General features: G+C 44.3%; 2 protein-coding genes and 1 long non-coding RNA gene across 4 annotated transcripts in view; all 3 read right to left on the bottom strand.

Moving 5' to 3' along the window:
• megf10 (multiple EGF-like-domains 10) overlaps positions 1–7,841 on the bottom strand; it is a 76,757-nt gene extending 68,916 nt beyond the window's left edge. For both annotated transcript variants that reach the window (XM_018744669.2, XM_018744670.2), the window contains exon 1: positions 7,550–7,841. The gene's annotated coding sequence lies outside the window, so the exon portion shown is untranslated. The remainder of the gene's footprint in view (positions 1–7,549) is intronic.
• Positions 7,842–9,659: 1,818 nt separating this feature from the next.
• LOC108929906 (TIMELESS-interacting protein-like) lies at positions 9,660–14,838 on the bottom strand. The gene is made up of 5 exons (XM_018744741.1): positions 14,773–14,838; positions 12,146–12,268; positions 11,326–11,422; positions 10,052–10,117; positions 9,660–9,966 (listed from the first exon to the last, which is right to left on the bottom strand). Exons 1-4 carry the CDS (start codon positions 14,809–14,811, stop codon positions 10,059–10,061), a joined length of 318 nt encoding a protein of 105 aa, XP_018600257.1. The 5' UTR covers positions 14,812–14,838; the 3' UTR covers positions 9,660–9,966; positions 10,052–10,058.
• Positions 14,839–15,610: 772 nt separating this feature from the next.
• LOC108929939 (uncharacterized) lies at positions 15,611–17,592 on the bottom strand. Its single transcript, XR_001965796.1, has 3 exons — positions 17,488–17,592; positions 16,411–16,572; positions 15,611–15,685 (listed from the first exon to the last, which is right to left on the bottom strand). It is a non-coding gene; the product is annotated as an uncharacterized LOC108929939 (long non-coding RNA).
• Positions 17,593–18,311: the final 719 nt, after the last annotated feature.

Genomic DNA, 18,311 nt, shown 5'->3' with positions numbered 1-18,311 from the left:
TGGCGCTAACAGTTTTCCGTCAGCCCTGCGTTTCTTTTAGTGCCATCTGGCAGGTATGGGATGGGGACAGCGTGCTTGGAAGCTAATATCCTTGAGTACATTAATAATCTCAGCTGATGTGACATGATACGAATAGTAGGCCAGGAACCTCCTCATACACATAATTGCACACAGGGATGTGGGAAAGGGGCAAATTCGTTTTTAATAAGCGAGATACAGAATTCGCTCTGAACTCTGAAAGGCTTTGCAGTGAATTTAGACTTTACAGATTTAAGGGGACACCAGCAGTTCCCGAAAAACCCAAACACATGCAGAAATCTCTGCTATTCTTTGTGTAAACCACACTCACAAAGCCAGATTCGGCACGAGCCCAGTCAGTCAAACCCTGATCCAGCTCTCCGGAGTACTCTTTTTAGAGTGCTGGGCGAAAACGCACCACTGCCAGTTTCTCCAGCCAGTGCTTTTTCAAACTGTTCTCTTCTCCACTTCTTAACCGCATCTCCTGTTCTGTTTTTTAACCTGTTCCGCTTCTTCATCCAGACTAAGGTCAACACTTCAAAACAAGTTAAAAACCAATATACAAGCAGAGGAAAATTCAATATGTCAGAAGAGTCATACGAAGGCCTTCTAACTGTCAGACGGGGATCATCTGCTTTGGACATCTAGTCCTCGCCGAAAGTTAATTCAGCGGTCCTGATGGCAGATGCAGGTTGGGCCGCCTTCATCCGGCTTCCTGTTCAGACCAATCAACATAATCCTCCGCTTCCTCCACCTAGTAGCATAGCTGCTAGAGGATGTGCAGGGGCCAGTTTCTGGAAATGTCATTGGAACTGTCCCAGGGGAGGATCTGCGAAGCAGGATCTTGGTCTTTGTATCCTCTTTAAACTCCCCGTTTGTAAACACACTAAGGACAACGAACACAGCAGAGCAGCACAGTGATTACGGACACATATTTGTGATCTGGAGCTCAATGCTAGCATGGATCTCAGTTCTTAACCCTTCCATGGGACCTCTGACCTAGGCACTGCATTCTGAAGCGCCACAGTAAAATACCTCGCTGTACATTAAGCACAAGTGAAAATGTAAGCCAGTTCAGGTGGAGGATGAGCTAAGCAACAATATAAGAAGAGTTTGTTTTATGTCCGCCGTGGCTGGCACTTCCCCAAGGCAATGTCACGTGCTGTCACACGGGGCCGAGAGAACCGGGAAGGCAGGACCCAAGTGCAGAGCTGTTCGTCTGGATTCAGGGGATAAGGCAAGTTCTCGGAGTTGGGGACAAGCGAACGGTCGGTCGATCGGCGGTCGGAGTCAGAGGGAGGATCCACGGATGAGGTCAGGGGACGAAGCGAAAGGTCGGTCGGCGTTGGAACGTAGATCCGTGGACGTGGTCGGGAAACAAAGCGAAGGGACGAAAACCAGAAGATGAGAACGGAGAACGAGTGTTGAGCGTGCGCTGTCACGAAGGAGGGCGGTTGTCTCCGACGAGATTCCGCAAAGGTATGGGAGCTGAGGAGGGTCTTTTAAAGGGTGAGCAGTTAGTCAGGTGCTGGACCAGAGTCAGGTGCTGTTAGTTGAGTTGTGGGCGTGGACGTGACACGTGCACAGAAACCATGGGGGTTTAGATGGCATGGAGCAGGCAAGCTGGTGAGCCATATATCATAGCTGCCCTCGCACAAAGTCATCTTTCTACCTGATGATCCCATCCATGACCTCCTTTCCCATTAGTGTGCCCAGCCCACAATACTCGACAGTGCGTTCCTGACCCACTTCTCATTGCACCCATATCAGAGTCTCCAATGAGACGAAGATGTTCCTGTCTGCTCACCATAAGTGCGACCAGAAAAAGCTTTAGCTAATATTCACCCCAGAGAATAAGCTTTTACAAGTGTCACAGTTGGACACTTTAATTATACATGCACTAAGAAAAAGTTTTTTATTTCTGCTAATGGATTTAGTCATATAAACTGCCCAGGCCTTTCACACAGAATTTCAAACGTAATTTGTCATTACTGCTGTAAGATGATGGAGTGAAATCGGGTTGCACCAAATTGGAATGGGGTACCTATGGACCTTGGGGTTCCACAGGTACCAGCACATGGCTCTCTCTTTTTTCATGAGTTTGTAAGGAAAGGTCACACAAAAACACAGCACCTGCTTGATGTTCCAGTTTTACAGCAAAATGTAAATTCAACCACAATTTAGGACTTTTCACCAAACCTTACTTTCCTTTTAGCAAATGCTAACAATTCCCTCCTTTTCTCAACCGGGTTCTATGCGACATTGTGCGAGTCCAGTTTCACACCTTAGAACACAACATGAAATGTCTGACCCCGAGGAAGGAACAGAGAGTAATGGCACCCCCCAAAAAAACAGAGAGACGACAGAGAAACACGATGGGCTCTCACTAATTTGTCTTCCATAATAAACAAAGACACTGTCATGAATCACTGAGTTCTTCTTAGTGGTGGCAAAATTTTTCCAGCCTGGGGTACACTCCTGCATGGACATATGTTCGAAGTCCAGCAAAGCCTTTCCTCATCATTTACCAACACGTTCAGTGCGTTCAAGACACAACATGTTCTCAAAATGGGTTTAAAGTCATCCGTTCGTAACCTGATGTGCACACATTAATAGCTAAAACCGCAGGGGATTTGACCCAGAATGCTGCAATGAAGGTTTGGAACACTTTCGCCCAGACTCGGCTCAGCTTACACAAGGGAGACAAAAACAAAGTCAACTGGGTGGTGGCCGAGTGCTCGATTATTAAGACAGATGACATTTTACCGACATTAATTTGAGAAAAAAATTAATCTACGCTGCGCAATGGAAGTGCTGAAAAGCATGAGACTTTGGTATGAATGAAGGATGCATAGTGAAATCTATCTTCATAAAAACTTGCAAAACTTGCAAGATGTTTTTGCGTTGGTTGCTGGAAATTGGTTCCGGGCTTTGAAGGAGGAAGATCATCTGAGTGGAAAGATTTCTTTCGCAATTTTTGTCATCAGCAAAAAGAGGTTGCATACTGATTTCATCTGTCCTTTCAATACACTGCATACATCCCGAAGCTGTGAAAAAGTGACGATTCCACCTCTCTTAATATATTTCCATAACCAGTACTAGGGAATAAATTGTTTTTAAAAAATGTGCCTTTAGTATCAGCAGTGTCACTGAAAGAGCAGCAATGACTTAAGGTCGAGAACTAGCCAAAAGTTCTTAACCGTACCCTGGCAATACAAATAAAGACAAAAACTGTGGGAAAAATTTATTACTCCATCACTCATCCTGTGTGCGACCAACTTAATTTCTTTCTAAGTGCTGTGGGCTTCATCGCACGTTACACGTGTGGACGTGCTATTCGCCCAGCTGTGCCGTAACACTTTAGGTGAATTTCTAAAAGCAGGTACGAGTAGAGAGAATTCTATCTGTCCCTGTATCACGGAAATCTGGGGCAATCTGTGCTTCCTGAGTCTCACTGACAAAGACAGCTGGAGTGAAACGGCAAGGGATTTAACTCGAGTCCCTGCTGTAGCAGGCACAGCGTTTAACCAGAACACCGCTGGGGTGCCCTGGGCCGCACTCAGCTTGGAGCGATTCTGACTCAACGATGACATTTAAAGAGAACATACGTATTATTAACAAGCAAGTAAGAGAAAACGATACGATAAAAAAGGATAACGACACCACATTACAAGTTCTGAAGTGCTCTTTTTAACCAGCCCATAAACTTCAGACAGTATACTCCTACAGTCCAAACGCAAAGTAGTGTGTGAGTGACAGAGAGAGTGTGTTCCGCTCATGTATGGATGAGTGACCCATTGTCAGTAGTGTATCTAGCAGTGTAAGTCACCTTGGTCAATAAGGTATGTGGGTTCATAACCCTACATAGAGCTCACTGGAAGTCGCTTTGGAGAAAAGTGCCTGATAAATAAATAAATGTAAACGTAAATGCAAAGCACCCTTCACTCTTCAACATATTAAGCTTAAAAAGCATAGTTAAATTAGTTAAATGAGTAGGAAATGACCCGTTGAGCCGCTTGACCTAATAACACGTTCAACGTGCTTCATTTTTGGCTGCGGTTACGGGTCAGCAACGCGGACTCGGAAACGCTCGCAGAGGCCGCAGCGTTCTTCACCTTGACCCGAGAGCCGGAGGACGATAGAGATGCACTTCCGTATCAGTCGCACGCCATCGCGAGCGAGAGCGAGGCGGCATGGCAGAGTGCTCTCGAACCCGTGTAGGGCACATAGCCAGGCAGCGTTTGCCCACTGGACTCCCCATGATGTTTGTACATTAGAGTATCCCCACCCTTTTCCCTTTTGTGCAGAGAAGGAGTTACTGAATTCCAACCGTGCTCTTCTAGCTATCCAATAATCATATTGCAGGCGGTGCTGTCAGTCAAAACACAGCTCTATTCATCGGAGTGAGGACACCCCCCCCCCCCCCAAGGGGAGCCAGTCGGCGAATTTTCTTTGACAGGTCTCTCCCTGCTTTTCAGGAGCTGTATGCAGACACAACAGCAGGTGAGCAGCGCTTCCTCGGTTCAGCAGCGATGACCGGGATCTTTATTTAAGCCAATTTTTATGTCAGAAGAGCCGTGAGGTCCTCCGGCGTACTCCCTCCGTTTGCAAGCTGTACAACAGCAAAGCGTTTCAACGGAAATATACAGGCTGGAGCATCTGCATCCTGCCACGCTTATTTTTACCTCTGCGCTCTCTGCAAACCATGTCCACTGCTAAGTCTTTAATTATAATAAGAAATAATGCTGTTTTTATTGCTGCCATCTGGGACTAGCTGCCACACCCAAAGCAAACGGGGGACGTATTACAATAATAATATAGTCACTGCCTCCGTATTCCGCACACGCACACACACACACAGACACACACACACACACACACACTCACCACAGTGACTTTCACTTTCAATGCCACAGGGGGCCCACAGTGTCACTTCTTCATCTGGAACATGTAAGTGTTCTTCGTGGGTTAAGGAAGTGCCTCTGCCATAGATGGAACCTGCTGGAAGCTGTGGCTCCACAGCCTTGAGGAACCACCTGCAAACAGATGCAGGTAGACACACGCTTCTCTTCTGTTGAGTCAATACTTGTTTTTTATTTTCCTTTGAAAGTAGAAACAGAAATACAGAAAATTAATCCTTTCAAGAAATCGGTGTCATGGAATGAGCTCCCTCTCTCCCTCGGAACTGCTGAATCCCATTCAACACTTAAGAAGGGTGACAAAATCCATCTTTTTGGACCCACTTCCCTCCGGATCTCCTAACTGCTACATAAATCCATAAAGACGTCACCTGTCATGATGACCTATGTACTTCCTATGAATTCTACAAACAGGTACTTGTGTAATGCGCACCGGTAAAAACAGCGGCATTGCACTAATTGACTGCACTTTGAGAATGCAGGCATGCATCTATTAGTTTGTCGGTTTGAACTTTTTATCCACTTGTTAATGTAAAATGTAAGCCTTTGTATGCAGTGTATTAAAATGACTCTTTGTCAGAGAAAAGGGTCTGCTTAAGGAATAAACACAATTTACAAAGAGAAAGGGGGGGGGGAGAAGTCCAAAAAAATCAGAGGAGCTCAAGGAACCCATTAAAATGTGCACGCGAAACATAAATAAAATGGGAAGGAAAGTTCATCGCATCTGCAGCGGCACATAGTATCAGGCGCTGTGATTTATCCGTGATTGTGGAGAACTGACCTAAATACTCCGGCGTTTGCAAGAAAGACCTGCTGAATGACTGGGCCCCAGCTCCATTCTCTGGGCATCACATGACCTGGCATCCCCCCCCCCCCCCCCCCCCCCCCCGCCACTGCCGTCCTCTCACCGCCACCCGAGGGACACCGGCAGCGAGACTTCCTCCACAAAAAACACAGCTGTGCCCTGTGGCCCCAAGCTGATGGCCCCCGCGCCACACTCCACCATTCTGAACCGCGGTGGGCGACTCCCTTTCAGATCCCACCCCTCAGAGTGCACAACAGACTCGCAGCCCTCCGTTCCCATGCACAAGGAGCCGCTCATCAGCAGACGTGCACAGACACACACAGATACACACACGCACTCTCTATGTCTCTCTCAAAATGAACACTTAACCAAGTAGGACAATACTCAGCTACGGCCACGTCCCGCAAGTGAACTGCACTGATTCATGTTTTCTTTCTGCCAATGCATTTCCCAAAGCGTGAGATGCACTTTTAAGGAGGACTCTTTACTTTGATGCTCATTGTTCATGTTCCCAGCCCAAGGGCAGTGAAAAGAAGAAGATGGACTGAAAAGAAAAACAATGCTTCAGTGTCTTTTTTTTATTTTCCTGTTTTCCTTATATGCTTATATACGAATTAAGACAGACAGGAGTAGCAACGGAAGTAATAAAATGTAATGTTTAACAGCAAATATGTCATTACCTAAAGTTCAAGAACATTTATAAAAAACACTTTGTTGAAAAAGATTTCTTCTCTATTTTTAACTTTCGATACTTAAATGGTTTGCAGCTGCCTCTTCACTACAATTAACCACAGGCAAGTTGCAAAAACTTACAAAATTAGTATTTTGCACAATTAAATTTAAACTCACACACTCCATACTCCTAAGTTATAGCATAAGATGGGCACATACCTTATTAAAATGTACTGTTACATGTTATCATCATTAGAAATACTGTTAATGAGAAGCTCATTGCAAACCAAATGATCTTTGAATGCAGATAGGGAAGGATTATAATAGTCAATCTTTTGTTTATTCCAAAATGCTGATTAATGTGTATAATAGACGTTCGTACAATAAATGATCGAAAGACTTCTTACACTAAAAGTATTTCAGTGTTTCATCTGTTTATAGAAACTTTTTAAGAACTGTTTCAGCAGCTCCACAAACAGTTGACTGCATCAATTATGAAAATAAAATTACAGAAAACAGGGAAACATTTTTTTCACTGCAAATATGTCATTTTTTGTGGAACTTTACTAAAACTGAAGCTTCTGTGACTATTTTTTTTTTTTTTTGCGCTTTTGATGGACAAAATATAATTTAAAAATGCAAGTGAACTCAGATTTGGATCACATGGCATGCAGGCAGCAGTTGTACCTTTTTCATGCATCACAAACAAATACACATATATAATCATAAACAAACATGAAAACAGTATACATGAATAGAGCAAACGAGTGTAATAACAGCACCGAGTCCAGTGTGTCAACCTGCTGTTGTGATGGGACTGAGATGTTAAAATGCAGAAACATGTTACATTTACATTTTACATTTATTTATTTCTAATTTAGCAGATGCTTTTCTCCAAAGCGACTTACAATGGATACTATGTCGTGTTACCAGCTCACACACCTTATTCACCAAGGTGACTTACACGTTACATAATGAAGATACTGCAGCTGTGTTAGTAAGTGGAGAAAAAGTTCAGAGTTTTGCATGATGAAACACACAAACGTTGCTTGTCTGCATGAGCCCTTAAATGTTGCTTCTGCTGAACACTGCAGTTGAAGACCCTGCTGAAGCACAGACAAATGCCATCACCTACCTTGTCTATGCAAGTGTGGGGATCCTCCTCAGGCTCATGGATCCACCGTCTTCACGATGTTCTTGGGACACAAGTTCATCCAGATGATGACAGGTTCAAGCAGAAGGAGAAGAAGAAGACGCAGATGGACAAGTTTCCAGGTGGAGTCACGCCTGGGGTCTGGGGTCCGAACGGAAGCGCACGGACATGAGAAGGATGGCAAAGATGCACAGGAGCGCTCCAGCGCATCCCACCCTGGGCTGAGCAGCGATGATCAAGGGTGATGATCAAGGATGATGGATGAAGCTCCACATGAATCTGCCCCAGCGCGAGAGCCCTTGTTGGGGGGGGGGGGAGGCAGTTTTCCTAGTGACCTCATTGGGGTACCAGCCAATCGGAGACCCACTTAGCGCAAAAATGTAAATACTTGCAAAAAAAACGTCGTTCTATAGAGCGCGGATGGAACGCGCTGGCAGATGTTAAGGATGCAAAATGCTATACGAAACTTTATTAAGTTGGTTCATAGAGTGAATGATCGAAAAAGTTCCGTCCAATTAAATTTTACTCTAATAATTGGAAAAGGAATTAAAAAAAAAAAAAATCACAAATTTTATGTTTTAACCACGAGAATATGTACAGTAGTTGCAGTGCGTAATGACGTTTAACATACATTTAGGAGCGATAAGAAGCACGCACTGACTTTTTCGCCGTTTTCGTTCGCAGACAGTTCGCTTTGCCTTTGCCCTCACGAAGGAAACGCAAACGTGTTTGTTCGAAGGGCAGAAGAGTCGCCGTGTGACAAACTCGCGGCTTTTGGCGCCCTCTAGCCGCGCGAGGCGGAAGTGCACACCTGTCCCGCGGCGCACGTGTCCATCACGCGCCCGTCCCGGTCACACCATCCACTGCCAAACGAGCGGTGGATATTAGGACATACCCTAAGGACGCGCCTTGAGCGTGATCTGGTGATCTCTCCTTCAGATCCTTCACCTAAAAAAGACACGAATGGGAGAATGCATTGCTAAATCAAAGCTCTTCATTTAGTCCAAGTTAGTTATTTACGTGTAATATTATATATTAGGCTAGCTGATGCATTTATTACAATGTTATAGTACACACACACACACACACATTTTCAGAACCACTTGTCCCATACGCTTATTATTAAGCTACTTACTCATTTACCCATTTATACAGCTGGGTGATTTTACAGGAGCAATTTAGGGTAAGTGCCCTGCTCTACGCAGTGGGTTGGACCGCAGTCCTGCTCTCCGGTGGGTCTGGGGTTCGAGTCCCACTTGGGGTGCCTTGCGACGGACTGGCGTCCCGTCCTGGGTGTGTCCCCTCCCCCTCCGGCCTTACGCCCTGTGTTGCCGGGTAGGCTCCGGTTCCCCGTGACCCCGTAAGGGACAAGCGGTTCTGAAAATGTGTGTGTGTGTGTGTGCCCTGCTCTACGACTGCTCATAGTCGGAGTGGGGTTCAAACCTGCGACCTTTAGGTACAAAGGCAGCAGCTCAAATTATTATGGTACCAGCTCCCCTGCAACTACTTAGTTAGTCCGCTGCCCTCACTTTGCACTCTGAAGGTTGTCAGTTCATATCCCAACTCCTGCTGTAGTACCCTTCATCTAGGTGCTTACCAAGAATGCTCGACTGTACAAATGGGCAATTCAGTTGCTTTTCACCCAAAGTTGGAGTGACTGGTTTGAAATGTAATTAAATTTAATAAATAAATAACTGTCAGAATAGCAATAACGTGTCGTCAAAGGAGGGACTGTGACACTCCGGGGTGACTGCTCTGAGTGACCAGGCATAGTGTGACGAGAAGTCATCTTACAGTTGCAGTTTATTATTCCTTTGTACAATAACGAAAATCCGACAAAACAAAGACAGGAAGAAAATGGTCCTCTGTTGCTTAATTAAAAAGAAAGAAGAAGGATTCGAGATCAGAGAAGGACCGCACACAATGCAAACTCCTAAGTACTAGAATATGTCAAAATATTTACTCCTCCCCACAGTTGAGCTCAGGTCTCCATCTAAAGAGCCTTTTGTTTGTCCCTATTGGCCACACCTGGTCCTTCTTCTCTTTGAATCAGTTCCCATCAGGTGTGACTGTCCATCAGGGGGACGGGGTTGTGGCCAGGGCTTCACCCTGAGGCAGGCATTCTGACACCAGTCGCAAAGGCCAAAAAAACTGTTTATGTGTTATTCTGGCTGTGTACTCCAATAATACTTAATATTTTAAATTACCACAGTACTTTATCTGTTTAGAAGTGACTAGAATGATCTAGTTTATTATGTAGGTTTCCTGATCAAAGTCCAAATTGTACACCGTGAGAGCTCCGCTGCCTGCCACACGTCGGACCCTTCTGGTCCGCAATCCTGGACTTCCGCGTCCTGTTCGGTCGCACTGTGGGCCTTCGGTCACACTCCTCCTGCAATCTGAACAAAGTGGAGTATGAATGTTCTGCTCTGCGGCTCGTCTTCCTCGACAACGAGTAGATCTAAAGCGGTGTGAGAGGGATACCAGCTTCTTAACTGAAAGCTTCCTCAGCGTTCTCCTCGGCTTTGGCTCCATCTCCCAGACTGCCATCTGTTTTGAAAATAAAGACACAGTTGTGATGAGCAGTTGCAAACTGCAACTGACAGTCCCCTGTGGATCAGCATGTGTCCTATAACCTCCATGCGCTTCTCTTTATTTCACATGAGGCTGGATTCACAGTTGAGAACATGACTGTGTTAAAATATGCAGTGCAAAAAGACACTGAATTTATGGTGATAGTGCTTGTATAATTTATCGTTGTTCTGTAATTTACTCCTGTGGATGTGCTTGGTTGGCGGTACTTAATTTTGGTTCGCTGATTACATCAGTGGCATCTTGAAAGTGCTTTATTTTTATGTTTTTTTTTTAATTAAGAACATACATCATTTGATGGTGTCAATTAAAGTTTGAATTTCTGAACAGTTTTGCTAAGCTAATTATCCTGTTTAGGTGGAACGAACAGTTGGGATGTTTGCAAATACGTGCCAGTAGTTTGGAAAAAACATCGGAGACCGAAAATTTTCAGAGACAACCTATATCGCTTTAAGCATTTTTTTCCCAACTTATCTTTTTGTTCTGCTTTTCTTGTCTTTGCCAGCAAAGGAGGCATTAATCACATCAAATGTGAACGTTTGTGACAACGAAGTGCATGTGAGAGTTGCGCAAAACAAATCCTATCACTCTGAGGCTTCAATTCTAGTTTCACATAAGGCATAACTATCAAATGATCCTGTCATATGAATTCTCATCCCTTCGATTAGCTTAGACATTTTCTTTCATGATGCCAAATTTTCACTCCTTTTACGTGAGAATATTCTCCTTTCTTCACATACATGCTTCAGATAGTTGTCTGAAGTAATACAGCACTCCACGTATCACTTTTGAATAAACACTGTGAAAGACATGTAAAAATCAACAGACTTTAAATTTTCTGCATTGCGTGTATGTCTGAGTGTGTGTTATTGCCCTGAATGGAGTGGATACTGTCCAGGGTATATCCTGCCTCACACCATGTCTTTCCAGGATAGGCTCTGGACCACAGCGACCCTGCACCGAAAAAGCAGTTATTGGCAATGGATGGATGAATATTGCACATTAAGACCTGGATTTCTAGTGAAGCTTCACATGTCATAAAATGGGTTTAGGACCAAGAAGTGTCAGTTGTCCCTAGATGAGAGTCTCCTCCTGGACTTTCTGCATCTCTCCTTGGTTAAAATGAGACCATGGAACGAGTGCCATCATCTCTAGGCTCTCCTCACCTTTGCGCTCACTCCCAGCACAGTCTGTCGGGCCCCATGAGGACACCAAGCCCCAGTGCATGTCTCTCCAGCAAGTCTGAAGGGCAGGAACCAGGGACTGACGACATGAACAACAAACAAGTTAAAAAGTAAATTAGGCATGACTTTGTCTCTCACATCAAATTGATTAATATGGTGGCAGCAGATGCTACAGCTTCCCTTCACTCAAAGGACCCAGGTTCAAATTCTACCTCCTGCTGTAGTACCCTTCAACAAGGTACTTACTGTTAATTGATGCAGTAAAAAATACCCAGCCATATCAATGGATGGCTGGACAGATAAACAGTAGCCTAGCGCTGTCATTTGGTTAGGAGGAAAGTGTCAGCAAAGCAAAAAAGTGAATTATTAAATTAATTTGGGTGGCATGGTGGCACAGCGAGTAGCATTGCTGTCTCACAGTGCCTGGGTGGTGAGAGAGGACGTGGGTTCGATCCCTGTTTAGTCTGTGTGGAGTTTGCATGTTCTGTCTGTGTGGGTTTCCTCTGGGTGCTCTTGTTTCCTCCCACACTCCAAAGACATCCTGTTCAGATTCACGCATAGTGTGTGAGTGACAGAGAGATTGTGTGTGTTCCACTGATGTATGGATGAGTGACCCAGTGTAAGTAGTGTATCTAGCAGTGTAAGTCACCACGGTGAATAAGGTGTGTGGGCTCATAACACTACATGGAGTTCATTGGAATTTGCTTTGGAGAAAAGCATCTGATAAATAAGTAAATGTAATTAAATATTTTCCTGGACACGTCTGGTTGTCTACATCAGGTTCCCAAGTGCCAGTACACACCTGAACCTGTGAGAGCCTTCCCATTTCCTCCAAGTGTGTGGCCAGGTCCTCAAAGTCACGCTGAGGACATAGCTGGCGTGCCCAGCCCCGAAAGCCCTCCAGAAGAGCCTCAAGGTCCTCTGCCTGGAGACACGGACAGAGCGTGTGTTAATCGAGGTGGCTACCTTTAAACCCGGCAGGGGAGGAAGTTCACAGGAGGCTCTCGCTGCGTCTCAAATCAGTTTCGGATGGCGCGCCTCGAGCGCAGCTTCTGTCCTTGTAGGGATGTTTCTTCAAGGAGGCGTAGCATTCCTAGACGTAGTCCAGTCCCGCTGCGGTGTGGATCACACTCATGGGGTGCCTTCTGCTTGTTGGAGCTGTTCATCGTGTTACATGTTGGTTCGCACTCCATGATGCACATTAACCGAGGTGTGTTCAATTAACACTCAGTCACCGTACGAGCGCGACCCCCGAGAGCAGCGCAGATTGACCTGCGGCGGATTAGTCGCTAACCCTGTAACGGCGCACGAAGATGCCACACTGACACATTCACAGACTGAACTATTTTAATCCAGTCTAAGAGCTTTCCGTAATCCCGTAGAACCGCACAGGGTCACTTTTATTTTGGTTTCGCTTTTCCTCGGAGGAGAAAGTAAAATGTGTGCAGCCGGCAGGTACAGGGCCGGGGAATCGGGGGATTAGACTTCAGCGCCAGCTGCCTGCCCCTTAATACAGGCTTACTACGTTTCCACGCTCGCTGCTTACGCACACGAGGGCTTGTGCCATCGTCCCATTTCCAAATGCGTGTAACACACATTCACACGATGCATGGCAATCCCCGCTCTCTGTAGGAGCAGTATGTTCGGAGCTGACGGCACGTCCCGCGGCGAGTGCCTCAGTTCTCCGGTATCTATACACGCTGGCTCCTCACCATGCAAACCCAACGAGGACTAGAAGTCCGGAACTCGACTCAATCATCAACTCGCGTTTGCCGCCTAGTTGCAACCGAAAAAAGTTTAACCAAACATACTGCACGTCTATATTCGCTGGTGAGGTTCTATAAAATCCTCCAATAAAGTAATAAAAAAAAATACTCTGTCATACTTTTTGTAGCCATTTTTATTAGATTTAAATATTAAAATTAAAACTCATGAATACGTAATGTCCACAGTCTCCTATTCAGTCCTGATTGCTGACCAATTCGTCACCTAAAAGTTCATCCTTTGGCTGCACTGAACTTTCATTGTCGATATAATCAATAAAAGCTTAATAACACAAATATGACTCACTTTATGTAAGAGCTTCAAACCGCCTCTCAATGCAGATTTTTGATATATTCATACCATAAACATATGCAACTTTCCTCATCTTATTATTGATCACTAGCACTCACAAACATGCAGGTCACCGCGAGAGAAACTTTTTGGAAAACGGATAAATGAAGAAAACGAAATCTTAAATAACCGCATTTGTTTGAAAATTCATAAGCTAAACATTCATAACGCAAGAGGCCTATTTAGCAAAAGACGCGCGTTCCTGAACACGTGACCATGATCGCCACTAGACCACAGGCTACAACACTGCTCAGGTGCTCGAGGGTTTTTAGGTCACATTTCACAGAGATCTGTTCTGTCCATATGACCAGTCAGGAGGGTCATTTCCAATAAAGCTCCTTGATAATGTGTCAGTTATGAATGAATGTTCATATGTCCAAGGCAGCTAATCGCACGGGTCCACTGTAGCGCCATATGGACTTTCTTCGGACAGCCGCAGGTGTCTAATACAAGTAGATTATCCTTCACTTCCGAGGATCAATCCAAAGTCATTCTCAAAACAGCTGGTCGAACCTGTGTGCGCATGGGGATTCTCCCCAGGGCTTATTCGCTTCCCGCAACATCAGGGCTCTCTCACAACACTCTGCCCCACCCATCAGCAGGTCCCAGCAAGACAAACCCCCTGCATTCCCCTGAGTCGTGTCTCCCTCCATTCTTCACGTATTTTCACTGAACACTTTCATTCTGTAAGTGACTTCAAAAGCAGAGACATTAGAACATCTGCGTTGAGTTTACTGGATTCGAGTAGTACTTATTGCTATTATATTGGTCTGTACTAGTTTTTGTGGGTTTCTGATGGCAATTTAATGGTCTTTCTTAGCAGTGCAGCAGACTTTTTAAGGTGTAATAGTCCCTAGTGCTTATCCAGTGGGATGCACTGGAATTTTACTGTGTGTTACTGGTATTATAGCAGCTCATATCTCACTTTTATTTCATCTGTGTCTCGCGACTAAACTGAGTTCAACCAGAAACATATAACCTGACCTGAATCAAGTAATGGCAACCATGGCATGATAAACCATTAAATTTTGATGGAAAGTGTACCAGCTCCCGCTATGTAATGAGAACAATACAAAATGGTCTAGTGGTTCTCCTAGCAGGACAGCAAAGCAATATAATGCAATGATCACACAGTATATAAATGTTAACGTTGGAAAAGGTCTCATTATTAACATTTTCCATGTGCCTTTCAAAGAAAACCCAGCTCCTATATATTGTCTATTAATTTCATACATGTGTACATTATTGACCAATCCATTTCACATTTAAAGTATATACCCTATAAATTGCCCTTTTATTCCAGTTACGACATACCTCGTGTCCTTTTCCTTTGAAGGAGATGTTTTCAAACATGTTATACAAGGTACAAAGGCCTTTTTCAGAAAGAAGCCTGTTAAGAAAAACACACATAAAAGTGTTGAATAGGCATGCAGTAATACTCTAATCCTGTAGGGGACAGACAAGCATTGTACAAGTATCTGGTAACGAAGCCCTTAGAGAACATCTGTTGTTCGACTGCAGTACTCTTCAGTGTTTTTATTATTATTATTATTATTATTATTATTATTAAGTGTAGAAGGAGAAGAGTGCTGGCAGGAGGACTTCACTCAATGTTCAAATGAGTCTCAATATTCAACTCCACTGAACATTATTGCTAGTTTTTGGTCACCTCAATGCCTGATATATTTTGTCACAGAGAATAATCACGAAAGGCACTCACTTTCATACATGTATTGTAAACTACCGTGTAGAAAATAAACTCTGAGCCTTTTCTGGCACACATTCACGGATGATGGCTTTAAACCTCTAATAAATCAAGTGCTGATGATGTTGAACAAAATTTAACACATCTCACATAAGGTTGAAAGGTTATGCGAAATAAAACATTTTTCCAGTCTTCTATGAAAGTAATGTGTACTTTTGGTTATATGCAATTATTTCTACTTCTGTGGATTTTCTCTTATTTTTCACTGTGAGCAGAAAGGTATAAGTGACTCTTCCTAGTCTGACAGAGCTACAGCTGTGCTCCAGTGGATGAAACAGTAAAACTGTATGTTGGCTTCAGTGTTCACTCCCCCACCCTTCTCTACATTCAGTATTCTGTAGTGGTATCTATTAAAATGTACTCACTTTTCCATGCCTGGTAGTGGGGACAGATCCCTCTCCTTCCTCTCCTCCATGGGTCTGTCCTCCATACAGCTAAGAAGCAGCCCCCCAACTCTGTGGTCTGGACAGAAAGCAAAGAGGTGTTCCTTTCCTCCGCTATTCTACATCCATTACACTGAATCCGCTAAAACCCGTCATATACCCCCAGTCCCCCATGGCACTGTCCGACATGTAGTAATGGATGCAGAATAAAGGTAGAATAATTGACGTAATGTACATGGTAGAATGACGAATGTGGAATAATGGTGGTATTGATGTAGTACAATGGTCGTATAATGGGTGTAGAGTGTAGGGTATTGGCACTATATGGATGTAGCGTAATCAGTGTATAATGGATGCAGAGCAAGGCTGTTATAACAGATGTAGTACTCTAGTACTAGAGATGTAGAATAATGGTAACATAATGGATTTAGAGCAATGCTAGTATAGTAAATGTAGAGCACTGGAAGTACAACTGATACAGAATAATGGTAGTATAAATGGATTTAATTCAGGTGCCTTCATCAATTTGTCACCATCCATTCAGCAACCAAGGGAAACTGTATTCATCATGCAGTTATACACTGATGGGCACTTTAATTATATGCATAAAGAGAAATATGAAAGATGCTTCGTTACGCTTGTTTATTGCACAGTGGATTTTTCATTTCACACCACTATTTGTAACTGCAGTAACACACTTCAATTTACCATGTATGTGACATTGTGGGCACAGTGAGAGACGGACGCGCGCAAGGCGGCGGACGCGTTACTGGTGTGTTTTCTGTGTTTCTGCGCGCTCCCTACCTTCCTGAGCTTGCGGGTGTGTGTGCCTGGAGCTGGAGGAGCGGTGGACGCACAGCGGGGACAGCGGTGGAGGGAGGGGGCCGCGCTGCTCTTCATCGATGTCCTCGTAGCGTGGGGGCACAGTGATGTGCTGGTGGTCGTCCGAGTCGCACATGTCTGCACCTGAAAGCACTGTCACTGTGAGACTGAGCATGTGTCATGGACTGCTGTCCCACCCGTAGTGTGGGATAGGCTCCGGACCACCGAGACCCTACGCTGAACACGCACACACAGTCTGAAACCGCTTGTCCCGAGCGGGGTCGCAGCGAGCCGAAGCCTAACCCGACAGCACAGGGCGCAATGCCGAAGGGGTGGGGGACCATCCAGGACGGGACCCCAAGCGGGACTCGAACCCCGGACCCACAGAGAGCAGGACCAAACTCGCTGTGCTACCGCACCCCCTTGCACTGGACACGCGATGATCAAAAATGAATGAATGAATGAAACTGAGCGTTCTGACTTTCAGCGGTCCCGCTAAATTCAATGAGTCGTTATTCTAAATTAGCGTTATTAGTTTATTTCCTTCACCATATCATATGCACCAACGTTTATCACACGTAGCTGCATAAAACTTAACCAGAATATCGTCGATTCCTAATCACCTTCCTACTAGTTCTAGTAGTTTTTTTTTTTTGAGATACATAAAAATTTGTTACATTGCAGGAGTGGCTCTGTAAAGGATTGATCCGAGCATCATCGTGAACATTTGTACTTACATGAACTTAAGAGATCATGGGCAAAGTGAGTCTGGAAGAGATGAGTTTTAAGACCCTTTTTAAGTGTAGACAAAGATTCAGCAGTTCTGAGTGAGAGGGGGAGGTCGTTCCACCGCAGCAGAGTCAGAACCGAGAACCTCCGCGCTTAACAAATTAACTCTACTTCAGATCACACATCGTCATCTATGTCTCTTTTAATGTAATGCACACATCAGACGTATTTTCTATGAGATGCACGTCGCTTTGGAGAAAAGCGTCTGCCAAATGAATAAATGTAAATGTAATGAGCGCGGAACGAACAGGTGTGAAAAAGAAGACCTACCTCTGAGAGCGGCGCATGGGAAACGCCTCGCGGCTGTCCGCGCGCCCCGCCACGCGCTCACGCTGCAAACACACTGCACGCGGTCTGCCCGCCGAGCCAAATAACGGCTCGTGTGCGTCAGTTTGCCGCTAAGACCTCTTTACGTTGTGTAGTACTTTATTCTGTCTGGCACACCAAAAAAAAAAAAAAAATCACAACCTAAAATAACTTCACAGTCTGTCGAAGTTACATAACGCAATTTAGCCATAAATCCATCACGTCACAGATTGTTTCAATAATATAGATATGCTATGAACCACGTAGATAATCGCTAAAATTATTCCTTTTATAATTTATATAATACTCTCAGAATAATTAACTTGTTATTAACTTAATCTATATGTATATATCTACTCGTATACTTAAAATAACTACAGTGTTATAACACAAATTGTAATCCACAATACACAGCATCGGAGTTGTATGCAAAATAAGTTGTAGATGTACCTTCTTACAGTGAATTGTACATTAAAATATATATTAAACGTTTAAATGTCTTTCCATCCCAAATTCCACTCAGAGACAGACTGCTTAAGTTTACGCCACGTGCCATAAACTGATGTGAGAAGATATTGATATAAAGTCAACCAAAACTGGGCATAGGCTAGCGCCTGCAAGGAATACTTTATATTTTATCAGAATTGGAGGTCAAACCATGTTCTGTTTTGAAGCAAAAATAGTCTATATTTGGTCTTTTCCAATTGTTAAGTTCAGAACGGTGCTTAAAACGTAAAAGGACTGAACTGCAACGCATTCCGCGTCGTAGCTGAAGTGAGAAAAAACCT

This window comes from Scleropages formosus, chromosome 6 (assembly GCF_900964775.1).
Source record: "Scleropages formosus chromosome 6, fSclFor1.1, whole genome shotgun sequence".
Classification (NCBI taxonomy): domain Eukaryota; kingdom Metazoa; phylum Chordata; class Actinopteri; order Osteoglossiformes; family Osteoglossidae; genus Scleropages; species Scleropages formosus.
This window is presented reverse-complemented; position numbering and strand designations above follow the sequence as displayed.